At 45.8% G+C, this 19,177-nt stretch overlaps 3 protein-coding genes across 7 annotated transcripts in view; 1 reads left to right on the forward strand and 2 right to left on the reverse strand.

Moving 5' to 3' along the window:
* Pla1a (phospholipase A1 member A) overlaps positions 1-4,697 on the forward strand; it is a 49,085-nt gene extending 44,388 nt beyond the window's left edge. Inside the window, exon 12 of the mRNA XM_019208318.2 lies at positions 4,446-4,697. Within this exon, the coding sequence (XP_019063863.1) occupies positions 4,446-4,447 (2 nt within the window). The 3' untranslated portion in view covers positions 4,448-4,697. The remainder of the gene's footprint in view (positions 1-4,445) is intronic.
* Positions 1-19,177, reverse strand: part of Popdc2 (popeye domain containing 2) — a 21,895-nt gene continuing 2,718 nt past the window's right edge. Inside the window, exons 2-5 of one of the 5 annotated variants that reach the window (XR_002025544.2) lie at positions 13,989-14,097; positions 9,043-9,451; positions 3,741-3,935; positions 1-838 (exon numbers count right to left, since the gene is read on the reverse strand). Coding sequence is in view for 4 of the 5 variants with exons in the window: in XM_019208322.2 (XP_019063867.1) it covers positions 8,945-9,451; positions 13,989-14,097 (616 nt within the window). In the remaining variant the exon portion in view is untranslated. Of the gene's footprint in view, positions 839-1,992; positions 3,936-8,902; positions 9,452-13,988; positions 14,098-19,177 lie in introns of those variants that run through there. The other 4 variants (XM_019208323.2, XM_019208322.2, XM_010630179.3 and 1 more) reach the window with 4 other exon arrangements.
* The window catches only part of LOC104866191 (cytochrome c oxidase copper chaperone), a 22,555-nt gene continuing 17,425 nt past the window's right edge, over positions 14,048-19,177 (reverse strand). Inside the window, exon 3 of the mRNA XM_010630027.3 lies at positions 14,048-14,097. The gene's annotated coding sequence lies outside the window, so the exon portion shown is untranslated. The remainder of the gene's footprint in view (positions 14,098-19,177) is intronic.

Raw genomic sequence — 19,177 nt, forward strand, 5'->3', positions numbered from 1 at the left:
TGGATGAGAAGAAGCCAGCTAGAGAAGGCATGAGCAAAAAGCATTCTAGACAAATGAACCCAAGCATAAAAGGGATGGACATTCCTCAGGAACAGCAAAAAGACGAGAGTGGCTGTACATGATGAGTGAAAGCAGCGTGAGGTGTGGCTGGGCCTCGTGCTCATCATTGGCTGGTAGAGTGGTGCCTTACCTGTGTCCCCACAGCTGTCAGCCTTTAATCAACAGAGCTGGGGTTGATTACATGCACCCCTGTGACTAGTTCTCGTCAATGGTCTGTGGGCAGAAGAGGCTCCGGCCACTTCCAGGCTGAAGAAAAGGACAGCTGGCTCTGGGATGGGGGCTGCTGCTTCTTCCAATGGCAGCGCCTGAGGTTAAGCCTGGCTCAATCACAGAGCGACAACTCGAGGCACAGCTCCTCTTATGAGTCGCACAGACTCTCAGTGGACTTTGGGTCAAACAGACATAAATCTTGGAACTCTTCGGTAAGCCAACCCTGACTAGTATCGCATGGTAAGAAGCCTAGATTTTATTCTAAGTGTAACAGGAAATCACTTGAAATTTTAAACTAGAGAGTGATGAGATCTTATACACACTCATTTATTTATTTTCCTTGTGGTAAAAACATTCAGACTCCTACAAGCTTAAGTGAGCGCTTTGCTGTATGTAGAACGGACTATAGGGACAGAGGGCGGGAGAAATCACATGGCCAGTCACAGGCCTATCGCAGGTGATCCTGATACGAAGCCATGCTTAGCTTAGTGGTGGCAGTGGAGAAGTTGAGTTCAGGATGTGTCTTGAAGGCAGAACCGTCAAGAGTGAAGACTGCTGGGTTTGGGACCTGCACGACGACGAGAGGAAGAACAAGATGCAGTGAGCAGAGGGGAAGACAAGTGGGATTCAAAAATTAGAACAAAAAATGGGAGAGAGACAGACAGACAAAGACAGACAAGCAGGCTTATGGACTCATTTTATAAAGCCAGCATAACCTTGATACTCAAGGTGAGTTATATTAGGACACATAGATGCAAAAATCCTAAATAAAATATTTTCAAACAAAGTCCAGAATGCATAAAAAGAAATTATATCTTAATCAAGTTGGGTTTATTCCATGAATAAATTGGCTTTATTCTAGGAATATGAGGGTTTTTAAAACATTTGCATATGTACTTGTATAATTCACAACATTTATAGAACAAAGGAGAAAATTTCAATAAACAAAGAAAATAATTTGATAAAATGTAATATTCATTCGTGATGCTTTAAATCAGAAAATTAGGAATAGGAAACTTCTCTAATCTGATAAATTATTCTAAAAACCTGATACCACATATCATATAAATGAAATACTGAAAACATTTTCCTGGAGGTCAGGCATGAGAGAAAGATGTCTTCTATTACTCTTTCTATTCATTCCCATACTGTAGGCGCTACCCAGTGAAACAGATGAAAGAAAAGGAAGGTGTAGGTTGAAAAGGAAAAAATAGCTATGGATTAACGATTAGAATTGATAAGTGAATTTATCAAAGTCATTGAAGTTGAAGGTCCAAAAATCAATTGTATTATACATAACAGCAATAAAAAATTAGTATGTAAAAAATTAAATGACAGCATTTATAATCATGTCAAACTCATCAAATACCTAGAAATATATATTTTTTAAAAACTCTGCATGAAATGTTATGAAGACCAAGTAAAGAAGACCAAAACAAATGAAGTACTAAACCTATGTTCATAAATGGAAAATGTCACTATTAAAAGATATCAGCTCTTTACCGACATGATTCATAGTGTAAATGCAATTCCAATAAAAATTTCAGCAGAGCCAGGCATGGAGGTACACACCTGTAACCCCAGCACTCTGGGAGGCTGAAGCAGGAGGATCACAAGTTCAAGCCTAGCTCAGAGTAACAATATAGTGAGGCCATTACCAAAATAAAAAATACAAAAAATGGCTAAGGATGCAGCTCAGTGCAAATGCCCTGGGCTTAAGCCCTATTACAAGGAAAAGGAAAAAAAAATATCCTAGCAGATTTTTTTTTTTTTGGTCAAAATCGAAAATTGATTCTAAAATGCATAGGGAAATATCAAGAATAATGAAGGCTTGAAGAGGAAATCATGTTTGCTATCAAAGTGCATTAAGAAGCTACAAAAGTTACAAGCGGTATTGTCCAAGGACAGAAAAATAGACCAGTGGAATAAAAGAGCAGATCCAGAAACAAAACTACAGAGGTAAGAGGTAGGGACATTTGACTTCTGGCAAAGGGAGTGCTGAACAGTAGTGGGAGTAGAATAATCATCTTCATACATACTGCATCACTCGGTCACTTGGATCCACATGGAAAACAAGGAATCTTGATCCTTATTTCATAATAGATATAGATTAATATAGATAAAGAAACTAGAATAGATACTTTTCAATAGGAGGTATCCATTTGACAAAAAAAGGAAAGATGCTCAATTGTATTATTTGTCAGGGAAGTGAAATTAAAACCATAATGACATTCTGCTATCTATGCCCAATGGTGGTTACAATGGGGAAAAAATGACAATGACAACTACTGGAGAGGGGGAAAAGCAACTGGAGCTCTTATATACTATGAATAGGAATGTAAACTAGTACGATATCTTAGAAACACTGTACGGCTGTATTTACCATAGTTGAACATATACATACCCAGTGTCTGAGAAACTCCATGCCTAGGATTATATATTCAAGAACTATGACATATGTGTACCCATGCGTACATACAAGGGTGTCGCAAGGGTGTATCTGTAATTGCCCCATGCTGGAAACCACCCAAACGTCCATCAATAGTAGACTGGATACATGAAGTGCAGTGGTATATTCACACAAAGGAGTACTATACAGCAACAAAAATGAACCAGCTATTGAGATGGGGAGGGGTAGAAAGTTTTCCCAGCAGTTCCTCCCCTCAGCTGTGTGAGTCTTGCCAGTCTGGGCCCAAACGCGTGAGTGAAGAGGCTCTCAGATCATTCCAGCCCCATCCAGAGCTGACTAAGCAACAGCACAAGAAGCCCTAAGTGAGGACCACCTTGGGGAACCCAGGTGAGTCCCACTTTCATGAGCAAAAGGAACTGTTGTGACCATTTTAAATACTTACTCTACAGATAAGCATTGCACAGCAGTAGAGAATCAGAATATAGGTAGATGTATTTAGGGAAAGAGAGAATATATTAAATTTATAAATCCACTTTTAAATGTTGAAGGAAACCGCATTGAGTTTATAAAGTTCCTTCTAAAAACTACCTTCTAATATAGGTCCATAATAGAACAATAGATGTGTAAGATGAACTTAAAAGGCTAAGGGAAAACTAGGTTTTTAAATATCTGCTTCTGTAAATTGAATCTCAATAGAAAAGTACAAATGAACCACCAGGGAAAACCTGGGGACAGCTGAGCCCATCAAGCCCTTTGGACAATGCAAAGGAACAACACAGAAAGAGGAGAGTGATTTATTGAGTGCTTCGCAGATGCCACCCCATGTCTAACTGCTTTCTCTAACATCAGCTCTTGGAGCCTCACAGCACCGTGTGAGGTGGGGTTTACCACCCACTGGCAGCGAGGCTCCGGGAGGCTGGAGGCCACCTGGGTTGCTGCGACTCTCGGTGAGGAAAGGACGGCGCCTAAGGCCCATCCAACACTTTGAACGTGTCTCTGGAAGGAAGGCTCAGGAGAGCGAGTTCTTCCATGTCCCAGCTGCTGAGGCACAGGTGCCTACCATGCCCAAGAGCCTTCTGTGGTGGTAGGAGGGTGGGTATGCAAGTGGGCATCTTGTGAACACACAGGAGAGCTGCCCTGGCCGCACAGAAAGGACAGCCCGGGGATCCTTAGAGTTCAGGAGTGTGGAGTGGAGCCAAAGGGGCCTGGGCCCTGTACATAATTCGAGAGGAGGTCTGGAGAGGAGTTCCAGAAGCTGTGGAAAGAAAAAGAGGGAGGATTTCAGCACTGTGGTTGCATACAGCCTGCCTAACTTCACAGGGTCCTTTTGTGTTTCTCCTTCCTGCTGATTCCCAATTATAACCATGCTGAACGCCTGAAACATGGAGGAGAGGCGGTGGGGCTTCTGAATCGTTCCATTCTAGAGTATGGAGTGAGTCTGATCTCCTCATTGTAGAGGTGAGATCAAAGCACCCCACTTTGCTGCTTCCTCTGAACAATCTATAGAACTGGGTGACTTTAAGAAAAAAACAAAGTCAGGTATGGAGGCACATACTGTAATCCCAGCACCTGGGGGCTGGGGCAGGAGGATCACAAGGCCAGTCTGGACTACATAACAAGACCCTGTCTTAGAATACCAAAAAGAAAGGGGGGAGGGGGGAGGGGGAGAGAGGGAGAGAGGGAGAGAGGGAGAGAGAGAGAGAGAGAGCGCGAGCCTGTACTGAAATTCAGTAAGCCTTGTAAGAGTGCTGTCTTTTCTTTTTAGGAAAATGAGGTCTGTACAACAGAAGTGGAGGAGCGGCCTGGGGGCTGCAGGGGCTGCAGGGGGCGCAGCTGCTCCACCACATGGATAACACGAGAGGCTTCTGGCCAGAGACCCCGGAGCAGGATTCCCACCCTGGAGTCTGACAGCCACCAAGACACCTTGCAGTTCCTTCTGAGGGCAAGGGTAGGAGCACAGTGTGACTGAGAACTGTCTCCTCCCAAACAAACAACGGAGAACAAGCTGAGGCCAAGGAGCTGACAGGTTCTCTTCAGGCCTCCACCTTGGTGGATTCTTTTGTTGTCAGGATTCTGCCAGCTGCCCCCTTCCGGGGAGGGCCAGACTAGGAGAAATGAGGGCAATCACGTGTCTCTGACAGAGAGCATGGAAGAGGGCGAAGGGAGACCCTGCGTGGCTGTGCACACCAGTTTTAATCTTCATTACACACAACTCATGCTCTGCAACTTACAGACTGCTTTTATAAACTTTACCTCAGTTACCTCCTAGCAGCCCAGGGAGCTGGACAGAGGTTTATCAGCCCCATTCCACAGGCCTGCTCCTGATGGCGGATAGGGGCAGGACTTCAGTCCTAGATGGTAGGACCACAGAGGTGTAGCATGGCAGAGTTAGAACCTGCCTTACTCACAATACTCTAAGGCAGTGGTGGCAAAGCTTTTAGAAATGACAGCTCAAACTGCAACCCAAACCCACTTATTTATTGAGAAGCGCCAACACTACAACTAAACCTGAATCCTGAGGGTTTCGTTTAGGAAAAATCAATCCCTACATTAACATCTTTTGTCCTAAAACAAAAACAAATAACACGTGTGCCAGAGATTTCTCACCACTGATTTAAAGCATCCTTTCCCCAGGGCCTGAATCACCTAAAATCTCAAAAATATTTGTTCTGGTTCCTCCTTAATCCCTTCCAGTGAGAAGTAACTTTCTACTCCATGAATGTTATTGTTAATACTGAGCTGAAATTCTTCTCCTTCTCACTTTCAATCTTTGATTCAATTTCGGCCTACAAATTAAGCCATACTACTCGAATGTTTAAAAAGTTTGAAGATGCTAAACTTTCCCCTTTCTTGCAGATTAAATATCCTCAACTCCTTCAACTGTTTCTCACATCGTTACTGAGCACAGTGGCTGAAAAAAATACATACTAGACAGCAGGTAAACATTGTGTTGGTTCTCTGGACCTTGTTAATATGCTCTGGTCTGGGACTTCTTCCTTGAGCCACAGTTTGTGTCTGAAGGGTAATCGGTTTATCACTTGCTTATTTAAATATAAACAAAAAATGTGGTATACCATGCAAACCACACAGTTTTCAGACAACAGGAAAACCTAATCAAAATTGGCCAAACTGCAGACAGATTACAATTTAGTCTGAGGTAATGGATCTTTTATCTAACTCAACTGTTGATCATCTCAGAGAGGCATTCCAGCATGACCCCCTCCTCTACCAAGCATTTCCAGAACGAACCCCTGTTGAGGCTGCCTAAAGGAAGGTGAAAAATCCCAGTGAAGTCAGGGACGATGTGGATCTGTTGAGAGACCTGATCGGATGCATTACCACGCAGCATAGCCTTGGCTGTTAAGAGAAGCAGTTCCCATTTTCAGTTCAATTTTGGGAGCCACCATGAGAAAAGAATGAATTGTCTTCAGAAAAGCGCTCCAGCAGAAGGTCTGACTATTTACTTTTAGCTGTCCTTAAATTGGATCGGCGTGAGGGACAAGCACTGGTGTCTACAGGGGAGACTGTGTCATTCCTAACAATGCAGAATTCAGCCAGCTTTGTGCCTCTTACCTAAGCGCTGTACTGGCATGAATTGCAATGAGTTTAAAATTCTGGCCTTTCATGAGCCAGGAAAGAGATGATGAATGGTATCCTACCTTATAAAGGAAACAATAGTAAACTGCCACTCATCAGTTTATATGGGAATATGCTTATTCATTAGGGTAATAACCCCAAAAGGAGTCTGATGGCAAATAAGTCAATTATCTAAAAAACACAATTTCACAAGATCTCAGGTTAAAGTATCACATTATCACAGTCTAAACTGATGAAATTTGGCCAATTTGATCCTTTTTACATAGTTCTATGATTTTAAAAGTAAGCAATATATTTTTAATCATTTAAACAAACATGAAACACCTAGTACTGCTAACACCAGTACTTCATATATTGTAAATCCCAGTACTTTAGAGAACCTCACATTAGGAGTTTTATCACATCCAGCTTCAGAAAGGGCTGAATTTAGAAAGAGGCATTTCGTAGGGCAGCATCAGTGGCTGAGGGCTTGGACACTGAGCCGTGACTCCTTTCACACACAATGCCTGTTTGCAGTCACACAACAGGTGACACATTCTTCACAGGCACAGAATAGCAGGGACTTCTAGCCCACCAGGCTCCCTCACCCCCAGCCTTGGCAAACAGTCCTGTGTCAGAGAAACAGCAGTGACGTGTAGAGCGGAGAGCCCTGTGGCTTGACTCCTCCTCCTTCCCTCCTCGGAGAAGCTCATCCTTTGTGGGCTCACAGGGATCCAGCCGTCTTGGGGACAGCTGCTCTGGCAACTCAGTGGAGAGACTGAGATTAAGGGAGGTCGTAGAGTTCGCAAAAAGTCACACGCTGGCTTTATAGCAGATCCGGACTGGCTCCAAAGAACAGCAGATGGAAGCCAGGACTTTCAGCTCAGTCCTGGGTCCCTTCTTGTTTACCACGCTACCTGCCACCTGAGGACTGGGAAACATTCCTCAAGTTGGGAATATTTTACTCCTTCACTTGAGTAGTTCTCTTGCTAGAGAAGAGGATAGCGATCTGGGAAGTGCTGGGATTAAAAATTAAGAAGGCTGTGTGAGGTGGTCTGAGAGAAAGAATAGATACGGTGAGGCCATAAATGGGCAAAAGGAAAAGAAGTAATCGTAGTGTTAAATATGTGAACAAGAAAATAGGAGAAGACAGAGTCCAAGTGAAGTGAGAGGAAATTATCTGGGAAGGAGAAAAGGGACACTTAAGACAGAAAACAGGCAGCCAAGGATGAGGCAGAAGGCAGAGAGCAGAAAGAAAATAAGTAGAACCAACAGGAGAAGAAAACAGGGAAGGGCAGCACGAGAAAGCAGAGAGCCTTGTGTTGGTGAAGGAGGGGACAGGTAGGCTGGCATGTGTGAGGGCCCCATGGGATATATCTGGTTGGCAGGGGTGGGGTGAGCAGGGTGACAGGTGGGAAAGGACCAGGACAGCAGACAGTACAAGTGGAGGGTGTCACACTGAGATCATGGGTCTTGACGGATCGCTGGAATTATCCCAGAATCAGCTCGATATAGTTCTCAGTACCCCTGTACCACAGGAAAGGACAAATTCCCTATCTCTATGGCAGAATATCTCTCCTCTTATCACTCGCTCCTCTTGATTCTTTCTTCGTTCGTATAACTTGCTTCTGACACCGTACAAACATGTGCTCTTTCACTTCATACAACCTGGAGGCCTTCCTCCCTGGGCTGGTTTCTCGAGAAATTTCTTAGTTCTTCCTAGAGGTGGGTAGGTCTCAGTGCGCTCCTCATTTAGAAATGCCTTCCAAATGGAAGTTGGTGGGATTTTCCTCAGGAAAAGCCAGGCCTCCACCATGGCTGGGTGGAGTCCGAGGAGGAAAATGTCACAGCACCATGAGGGCAGCCAGGGGAATGTGAAAGCAGTTTCCCAGAACTGCGGCCTTTCTTGTACACACTCCTGTGAGGGAAATCCTGTGCATACGATCATGCACTCCCAGATTTTGTGCCCAGCTCACCCTCAAGTGTGTGAGTAGCTAGGAAAACCCAGGCTGCTGTTTATCTGTCCAGTTGCAGTGGCATTTAATCAGAGAAGCTTCCAGTCCTCTGCCCGAGTGAGCAACACTTCCACAAGCCTTTTAAAAAAACGTGATTTTGGGCCAGGGATTTAGAGCTCAGCGGCAACATGCCTGCCCCACAAGCAAAGGTCCTGAGTTCGATTCCCAGTACCAAAAAAAAAAAAAAACTGATTTTAACAGATTCCTGCCTTGTCTGGGCTAACAACTGCTTTCCAGAACCAACTCTATGCCAGAGAGACAATCATTTGGAAGTAGAACCACACCGGCATTTTTTGTTTCCTTTATGCCACAAATAAAATCCCCTTTAGCCCCAGCAGTGGCCTTAGCTATTAGCATAACCTCAAAAAAGAATTTAGCAACCATCCTGTCTGCTCAAAATGCCCAACCATCCTGCTTTCCAAATGTAATCATGGTTAATAATGAATGAGCTTTTAAAATCCCTTCATGCCTCGCATGCACCAGAGTGAGTTGCTATCTGCAAGGTTGGATTAATGCCCCCTTCTGTGAATCTAGTAAGAGGTGATGCCCCATAAGACAGTGCTTTTGCCCTTACAAGCTGAGCCAAGGCCAGGTGCTGGCAGGGAGGTGCACAGCCTTTCTCCATACTTACGTGGGTCCTGAGCCGGTGACTGTGCCCATGTTAGTTCTGCCCTCACCTCATGTACTCCCCATCACTCCTATAATCCATAAACGACTCTGATCCTGACACCTCCTCAAAATCCTCCAGCACCAGACTGGTGGAGTCCTCACCCAGGATGCCGCTGTCAGGCCTGGACATTCGGGCCCGGGATAGAGGTGCGGGAAGATTGGTGGCGGCTGGAGGGGGAGAACAAAGCGGGCTTTGCTGGACAGAGGTGGGCGCCGCCAGAGCTGGGCATGTGGCCGGCTGGCAGCCTTCCTCCTCATCCTTCTCGGACTCCAGCCCTCCATCTGAGGCAGAAGGACCCAGGACATGGTAGAGGCTGGGGAGGCGTAAGTCAAAGCGCAGTCCAAACTTAGCAAAGAGCTTCTCGTTGAGCGTGTAGAGCTTCTCTGAGATGTCATAGCCCAGCAGGACTGAGAAGAGGCGGGAGATGTATCGTTCTTTGGTCAGAAGATGGTGGAGACTTTTCCGAGGCCAGGAAATGTAGCTACATTCAGTCTCGGCAGTTAAAGTGACCTGGGGAAGAGGTCAGGAGCAGAGAGGTAAGGTTTAAACTGGAAAGTATGTCTACGCTGAGCACAGAGAAACATATGGCTACTTGGCAACTGGCTGTACTTTTACTAAAGTCCCCCTCCACGGCCTCGCATAGAGGAGGCCCAGGCAATGACTTGTACTGTGCACACTGAGATGAGTGGTATCCGTGTTGGGAGGCCTGGGGTCAGCCACTCACTCACGTGTCCATCACTTCCTGCAGCCCAACCTCCCTACCCGCACGGCTTATGGCACCTTGGCTGACCCCAGTAACAGTTGCAGAAGGCTCTGAGTTTTCGGGGGGTGTGGTCCTGGTGCTCTACAGGGAGCTCAAAATGCAGAGGACTACTCATTTCAAGAGTAAAGAGAGACACTATATAGGGATGGAGTGGGGAAAAGTTCAATTAGAGAAAAGTGATCTGTTAAGTATGTCAGGCTGTTATGGACCACTATAAGCAATCAAAAAGATCTGATGACTAAGTCAGAAAAATGACACAAGGACACAAACTCTTGAGTGACATTCAAAGGCCCTTTCTCCATTTACTCATCTAGGAGTTTTTGGGCATTTAGGCATGCTGACAATGCAAAGTTAAATTGTACTTGCAGTGGAAATAAGCAGTAATATGTACCTGGAAAGCAGTAGATGCTTAAGAAGTCCTTGTTAAAACAATGCTGAGCAGTAAAGTTGGGATTAAAGTGCAACATGCTTAGGATAGTACAGGGAAAGGATAGAGATCTCTTCAATAATTTGATCAATCGTAATAATTCGGGTTGGCAGAGATTAAGATGGGCATCGGTACAAAGACACTCGAAATGGTGAGAGCAGCTAGCACTTTCTGAGAGGTGACTGTGTGCAAGGCATTTATAGAGAACTTTACACATAGTCACATTAAAGGTAGGCCTCACTCTCTAAACGTTCCTTACTACACATCGTGTGTGACCCTTTAATTCCTGCCTTGCATAGAGGCCCTCCCTCCTCTTCTCCCATCCTCCTTGTCCGCTGTACACCTCCTGCATTACTGTATTCATTTGCCTCTTGTAGCTGCTCCCTCTCAGAACTGTTCTCACTGTAGGCAGAACCCTAAATTATACCAACGAGGCCAGAGTCTCAGCCATACCTCTTTACAGACGTGTAACATCACACGAGTTGCCTTGTGAGAAAGAATTCTGAGGATAAGACTCACACCCTGTCTATCACTAACAGTTTAGCAAGTAGCTATCACAGCAAAGCCTGTCCCTTAGCTGGTACTTATTAATAATTCCCAAACAAGAAATCAGGCTGAGGAAGACCTAATCTCAATGAAACCAGTGCCTTGAAGGCAAACACAAAGATCTCAGGCATTCCTGTGAACAAGCCTTTACGTCTTCTATTAAAAAAATTTTTTTAAGTGAAAATCCTTTTTCTTTACCTCACTTCCCTACTATTTTCATTAATTTGCTCCTCTTTTAAACAAAACTCCATGAAAAAAAATTCTACTGTCTCAAATTCTTCTGTTTTCATTCTGGTCAAACCAATAAGGCTTTGTGCCTAGAAGTCCCCTGTGCTGTCCTGTTAAGATCACCAGTACCCTCTGACTCGGAGCATCCGCAGTCAGCGTGTACTCTGCCCCTTGCCTCCACCCCCCCACCCCGTACACCCCCTGCTCTAGGTCCCCAGGTACCATGCACTCTAGGGGCAATTTCCTGCTTTCTCCTTTTCAGTTTCCTTCACCAATTCCCTTCCCCCCACCAACTTCTTAATCCCTTCTCTGTCCACACTTTCACATTGATGCCTCAAGCCCAGACCTCGTTACTGAACTCCAGACTTAAATATCCAATTGGCCACCCCACATCTCCATTTCACTGCCCATAGGCGAGGCCAAACTACCGCTCCCCAACTGAACTTCCTACTTAGCAGCCGGCCCTCCGCAGACTTCTAGTTCCAGGTGGTGGCAGCTCCATCCTTCCAGCTGCTCAGAGAGGCCTCAGTCCTCCCTGATTCTTTTTTTCTGTACCAGGGATGGAACTTGGGACCTTGCGCTTGCCAGTCAGGTGGCAGCATCACAGAGCTAAATCTCCAGCCCGATAAAGACCATCTTTGCTGGGCTCAGTAGCAGACACAGCCGACAGAAGAATCTCTAAGCCTAAAGATGGGTTCGGCCTCCTTTCTAACCCTTACCACGCCAGCCGACCGCACAGCCTTGCACTCACGCTTCCCTCTGTCCAACACACTCTTCCCCAGATACCCGTGTTCACGCTGTTCCAGTTTTTGTTCAAATGTCACCCGATTCACAGGTCTTCCATGATGATCCTCTTTAAAACTGCAACCATCTCTCCCTTATATTACTCTATGTTTTTTTAAACTAGCAGTTATTATCTTGTAACATATTTCATCGTTCTCATTAATTATGCCATAGCTTATTTTTCATGTCTCTTGCTAGAATGTAGACTGCATGAATGCAGGAACCTTCACTGGTTCTGTTCACCGATATACTCCAAGCACCTTTGACAGTGAGTGCCTGGTATATAATAAATGCTCAATAAAAATCACTGAATGGGACGAATGAATTGGGTGAAGACAACCAATCTTGTATTTGGCAAAATAACTGACTGTCACTTTCTCATGTCCTATGTAAAAGCTTTCCCAAAGATGCTCTGAAAGTCTGTTTCTTGCCTGCTTCCCAAGTATGCATGGGTATGTTTGTCATAAAGTTTTCTAGCTTATAATTTAATTTTACCTCAGAGGCTGGCTGAACAGATTAAATGAGATAATATGCAAATAGGCTTTGGGTCCGGTAAAACAGAATGCATACTGGAGGAACAGTGGTGACTTGTGACACTTCCTGTACTGTGTCCTTAAGGACTAATGTGAGTGTCACCAAGCTGAGCCGTGAAGAGACCCTCGTGGAGTTGGGCTGCTGACAGGCATGGTTGGAGCACCAACCGACTCATGTGAAATTCCGTGAGTTACGAGTTTGGCTGTTACTGTGGGTTGCTCTCTGTCAACAAAGGCAAAACGCAAGGACAGGATGAACTCTAACTTGGACATTTTCAAAGAGGAAATGGAACTTTATACAGCAATCGTGAATGTGTGGAGCTTACTGCACCCAAAGGAGGTGCACACCAAAAATAGAAATGGGAGGAAGGTGGTCACACTCATTCCAGGCACAGAGACCATCTGGGGTCACGGCCCTTCCTTCCAGCACAACTCAGAGAGGTAATCAGCTTCTCACCACCTGCTCCTCCTTGTCAGTGTCAGAACCCTGCTGGGACTGGTTTAGGCCTCACTCAGCCCCGTGGATATTTCTATGGCCTGAGGGAGTTCCTAGCAGAGGTCCCTGTGTGTAGAGGAAGGGAGGGTGGGACTTTGATTGGAGGGAACTGTAGCTGGTGGCCCTGCCTCTCAGGCCCTGTTGCCACACAGCCAAGTGTCAGGGTGGGGACGGAAGCAGGCCCAGCCAAGTGCCACTGACTGGTATGTGCTGTTCCTGGGTTGGCTGATATGCTGAAACTCCCTGACAAAAGCGGTGGGAGACGTATGGATCCCAGCGCCAGCAAACTATCTGGACAGGGGAGTTTCTAAGGGTGTGTGTGTGTAAACTTCCCTGCTCCGGTGGTGTTTCTGTTCTTACAAATGAACATAGATCCAGGCACCTGGGCTTTGCCACTTTCCAGCTGAATTACATGATGTTTTGGGGCTTTCAATTCTTCATCTACTAAGTGGGGTGTATACCTAGCCCAAAGAGTTATGTGGATCCATAAGGCAATTTAGTGTGCAGTGCTTGCTACATGCTAGCCATTCAGTAAGGAAGAAGAACTATGACAAGAGCAGCCAGTGGCTAAAGGATTGGCAGGGAAAGGACAGGGACCAAACAGCCACCCCTTCTCTTTGAAGCATTTATCTGAGTGCCCAATAGTGTCCTCTGAGACACAACTGTCCCCCGGGCAAGCGAGCTCAGCAAGTCTTTGTGAACATCCACTGTGACCCAGGGACTGTCCTTTGGAGCCTGAGGACAGAGGCTGGAGGAGGAAGCTCCAACTTTACTTCGAAGAGTTTCATCAAGCAGAAAGGAACCTGGATCGCTACAACAATGAGCCCCACAAGCAGTCATGAGTAAAGGAGAACAAGGTGGCAGGAACAGGAGGCTGCTGGGGAAACTGGGGCGTGGGTCTGGCCAGGCTTCACAGCAGAAGTGAGGTGCCCTGGCTTCTCAGTGAAAAGTGCAAATGCATTTCAATGGAAGGGCCAATAGGGACCGCAGCACAGAGTGGACGACAATATGTTCTGCTTAAGGAAGCACTCATGGTCGGGCAGCAAGTGTGAGCGAAGCTTACACGGAAAGGGGCTGGAGAGGCTCTAGGGATGGCTGACAGCTTCAGTCACGGAGACAGGACCATCTACCAGCAGCCACTGCCTCCCTCGCAGACAACAGGGCTCCTCCCGCAGAGCAGGAGCGGGGATGTGAGGGGACTGACGGAGCCCTGCATGTGGCTGGTTCACAGCAGGATGGGCCGGGCAAGGCTGCCAAGGGCTCCCTGTTACCTGGAAGATGCCTTCCTCGGAGGGTGGCAGCGATTCCCATTCAGGAGAGTCCATGAACTGGTAGGGGAAGATGTAATGCAGAAACTGCCCGTCCTGGCTCACACGGACCCTGGCAGAGGGAGAGAGGAGACCACATAGAAAAGGGAAATGGTGCTCCAGTGCCCTTCACTGAAGTCGCGTACTGATGATTAACACAAATGTTCCAGCAGAAATAGCTGGCTAAAGTGTAATAAAACCCAAAGCAGAAATCCCTCGGTTGCTTCATGGAAACTGTTTAGAAAGAAGACCCACAGAGATTTCCTGAGCCTTTGTTTTCCACTGCCTTCTCCTTATGGGTGATACTCAGTTTCAGACTGCAGAATAGAAGCCCCCAGGGAAGCTTAAAAAAAACAAAAAACCCAGGGAAGCCCCAGGGAAGCTTTAAAAAATACCAGGCATAGTGGCATATACCTGTAACCCCAGCACTTCAGGAGGCTGAGGCAGGAGCATCACAAGTTGAACCAAGCCAACACAATTTAGTGACTTAGATCCTGTCTCAAAACAAAAAGTAGAAAGAAGCTGAGGATGTGGCTTGGAGCAAAGGTCCTGGGTTCAGTCCCCGGCACCACAAAACAACAACAAAAAAATCTCATCTAGGGTTGGGGCTGGGGATACAGCTCAGTAGTAGAGTGCTTGTTTATTATGTGTGAGGCCCTGGAGTTCAAAGCCCAGGAGAGAGACCGAGATGGAGATGGACAGGGAGAGGAGGAAGGAGGGTTGGGGCGAGGACAAGAGAGGAAAAGAGAAGATGAAGGAAGGTCAGAAGGACAAGAAAGAAACTGAGGACTGAGATTACAGCTTGGCGTTAGAGTAGTACTCGCCTAGTATTTTCACAGTACTGGGTTGATCCTCAGTACTGCAAAGTAAAATAATATACCCCCCCCCCCGAAACCAACCTAAGCCTTATCACAGAGCAATTAAACAGGAATCTGCAGTGGGATTTGGACATTACTAGTTTTACAAATCTCCCTGGTGATTCTATTGTGTAGCCAGGATGGAAACCACTGTGTTAGAGCTCTGTGTCTACTTATCACATGTAGCTATTTAAATTTACATACACAAGCCGGGCATGGTGGCGCACGCCTATAATCCCAGCACTTGGGAGGCTGAAGCAGGAGGATCACTGCGAGTTCAAGACCAGCCTGGGCTACACAGTGAGTCCCAGGTCAGTCTCAACTACATAGTGAGACCCTGTCTCAAACAAACAAACAAACAAACAAAACATACACATTCATTAAAACTAAATAAAGTTAAAAATCCAGTTCCTCACTCACCCTAACCACATTTCAGGTGCCCAACAGCCACATGAACCTGTGAGCAACATACTGTACAACATCAATACAGGATGCTCCCATTACCATAGAGAGTTCTACTGGGCCTCACCATTACGGAAGTTCAGCCTAGGGCTCTTCGCCTTTCCCCTTCTCAGTGGGCTCTGCAAAGGGCCGTGCTCTACATGCCTCAGGCTTACACTATCACCACTTTTCAGACTTGGAAGGAGAGGGTGTGTCTACTATAGAGCAGGCTCTATTAGACATTTCACCGGCGTTCTCTTACTTAATCATCAAAATAACTCAAGGTAGAGATTTTTATTTTCTGTTTTTTCAGCTAAGAAAACATGTTCAGAAAAGTTGACTGGTGAGCTTAAGGTTTCACAGCTATTGAGTGGCAGAACTGAGATCCTGTCCTTACTGTGACACCATGTGATCAGAGCTTTGGTAGGTGATGGTGGATGCTCTGAGCGTAGCCCCTTCTCTACGCTCAACAACCAACTATAATGTGACAGTGACGGCTCGGGCTTTGGACAGTGGCATCCCACGCACCCAGTCCAAAGATGGTCCTGGGCTGAACACTTAACCTGAGCTGAGCCATTTGAATCCTTTCCATGGGCACTGGAACTGGAATTAACTACTGTCTCGGATAGGAACAACCATCAGACACTGGCAAAACTCATACACGCCTCTACTAAAACACTAAAATCTTGTGTTTTAAATCATATAACTCAGACTTTATAAGTGTGTACACCCCAAACGGCCACAGGGAAAAGAAATCAGAAACCATACAAAATGCCCAGAACACGTTCCTAATTCAATTCTTACCTGAGGCTCAAGTGCGTTTCTCTCCTTGATTTGGATGAAATATCCTTGTATTTTTTTTAAAGATTTTTTTCTCCCACCAGCTAGACAGAGTGGGTTTCTGTGTCCACAGCCAGGAATTCTAATTGATTTTAATTTTATGAATATTTTTATTTCACACTATCAATAAGTCTAACAACTGCTCTCAACTTGCCTACAGGCTTGTCTTTACCACATGGGGATACAAACACCATGAATGCAGCTTGCTTTGAATCCTAGTGGTGAGCATCCCACCTGCTGCTTTGCTCCTGCAGGGATGGGCAACTGCATTTTGGGAGAATCTGTCAGAATCCATGGCATGGCATTGGCTGCTGGGGAGAGGGAGTGCATTTCCCTTGTAATGTACCATCTGGGAAAAGACTTCTCATCCAATATGGGTATTTTCATTCCTTCCCCAGCAAAGGCAGAGATTCATCCTGAGTTAGTCAAGCAAGAAAGTACCTCTGTCAGGCAAAGGAGGAAGAAAAAAGCTTTGGAATCTCAATGGTATAGGGAAAATATGCCTCCATTTATAGGGAAAATATGCCTCCATTTTTTCCTACCTCTACTGGTAGCTAAACACATATTCATGGAGCACCTCCCTCAGTCCTGGAGGATGGGGGATAAGGAAATCAGTGCAGTCTGGCTCTTGCCTTGAAAGATTTCACAGTCGAGGGGAAATCACAGGAACATAAATAACTGGCTACAAGTCAGTGTGGTAAGCGCTGCTGTGGAATGGGAACACAAAGGAGGAAGAGAAATTCATTCTCTGTGGGTCACAGACTTCCCAAAGAACATGGCATCTGAACTGAGTTCTGAAGGATAAACAGGATACTGAGAAACAGGATGGGGATGCACAGAGCTCTGGGAAATGCAGTGTGACAGTCTCTCCAATACCCACTTTCTCTCTTCCTCCACAGCCCTAGAATGTTAACAGGACACAAGAGTTCACAGCTAAAGACTACTCCTTACCGCCCTTTTTGTTAGGTACAGCCAAGGGGCTCTTATGGCCAATACAATGTTAGCACTCTCGAGTCTTGCTTTTAAAAAATTCCTGGATGGACATGTGTGCACATATATGGCCGCTTTGGAGAGTCTGCCACCGGAGAGGACTGATCTCCCTTCCTCCTCCATGGACCTGTTCTACAGAAGCACTCACCACAGTGACTGGCAGCAGGTTATTTATGCACCTGTGCTTTCCACTAAACTGTGGAACCCTCAAAGGTAAGAGACAGACTGCACTGATCTCTGCATCCCTTGACCTCCAAGGTGCTCAAGAATATTCTAGCCGATAAAGCTCCAGCAACAGTGCAAGGGTACCTCCCTCCAAATGGATATGTGTACCTTGGAGGTCTTCTTTTTCTTCTTCTGTCTACACAGGCACCTTCTTGCCTTAGGTGAGTTTGAAATTACCAAAGATCATCACCACTTAATAGGCCATTGCCCATCATCTGAACACGGAAAGAAGGAAGACAGAAAAGAATGCAGGTCTCTAACCAGGCTAGGGATGGAGTCAACCCATAGCCTCCAAGAGCAGACATGCACTCCCTCCTACAAGACTTGTCTAAGGGATGAAAGGATGCCAAGAAAAAAAAATGAAGTGCTCTATTCTTCTACCTCAGATCTGTCTCTAGCTGGATTTCTCCCCTCGTCTCAGCTTCCTTCTTGCAGGAAGTCTGAGCTCCCACAGAAAGTGAGCCCCACTAGTTCATGCTGTCCTTGCTCTTTTGCCTTCTCTGTGGAAACACCACACCTACCATCAACCACTACCACGCCCATTAATGCTTGGCTTTTGTGATAGACCGTAAGTTCCATGTGCTCAAAGAAAATTGTTTTCACATTAAACCCGCAGCCCAGAGGCCCTCGCACTCCTAACACATATTTGGAAGTGGGGGAAGAAGGAGGAAGGGAAGAGAGAAGGCAGGCTGGAAAGAAGAAAGGAAGAACAACAAACACATTCATTTGCATCACCAAAAAAGCGGAATTGCAGCCTCAAGTAAAAACTTCTGTAAGGAAGATGTGAGGAGGGAAGGAAACCACTGAGGCACACATACACCCTGCCCCTCATCTCCTCAGGTGAGGATTCTGGCTCCCCAGCAAGCCACCACCAAGCGACAAAACCCTAGAGTGCTCACAGAGACGTTTACGCAGGTGTATCGTGTCCTTTATCATTTGTCTCTTCTTCCTTTTTCCTCTCTCGGATGATGGGTCACTTCCTCCTAAGTGAACAGCTGAAGACAGCTGCCTCCTCAGGGTTGCACTTGTGGGTGCCTGTGCTTTGCATGTTATATGAGAAAAACTCTCCAACAGTAAACAGCACTTATGGGCAACAGGCTTTGAGGAAGTCACTTTGTTCTCGGAGTCCTGGAAGAGACTGACTGCCCTCATTAAAATAAAACAAAGACTTCTGAGGTTTGAGCAAAGGCTCCAGGTGACAGACTGCATGTAAGATGGGAAGGTATGTGCAAGAGGCCCCTGCTTCCTGGCACAGAGTTCTTGGCTGCTACTTCGAGGTGTCAGACACTGAACTGTAACCAGCCTGGGATACAGTGATGCTCCCCTAAAAAGAGCCCACTCATTGTCAAGAAGCTGCTTCTCCTTCTTCTGACTTAGCAAAGCTGGGACAGGATGACATTGAGAGATAATAAAACAAACAAGAAAATCCTTAGCTCGAGACTTTAAAAGTGAAGAAAGAAATCAAAACTGTTTAATTTCTAACAGGATTTTGATGCTATGTATACTAGGAAAAGCAACAGTGAGAGACCAGCCCTCCTTTTCCCTTCACAGGTACAAGTTCACAGTGAATCTATCAGTATGAGCTCTCTGAACCATGTGAGCACCCTCCACTGGGGGAACATTTCTCCTGGTGTCCATCCCCTCCTTTGAACAGAGGAGCTATAAGGAGCAAGTGGTATCATGAATGTCATGAATGAGTGATTTCCCTAGATAGTTTTTAAGCATGGAACTATAAGTAGCAAACATTCTGGCAATAGCCATAAATAGCCATAGTGCTTTTTTTTTTTTTTTTTTTTTTTT

The sequence above is a fragment of the Fukomys damarensis genome, unplaced genomic scaffold, assembly GCF_012274545.1.
Source record: "Fukomys damarensis isolate Sample0158 unplaced genomic scaffold, DMR_v1.0_HiC HiC_scaffold_24, whole genome shotgun sequence".
Lineage (NCBI taxonomy): Eukaryota > Metazoa > Chordata > Mammalia > Rodentia > Bathyergidae > Fukomys > Fukomys damarensis.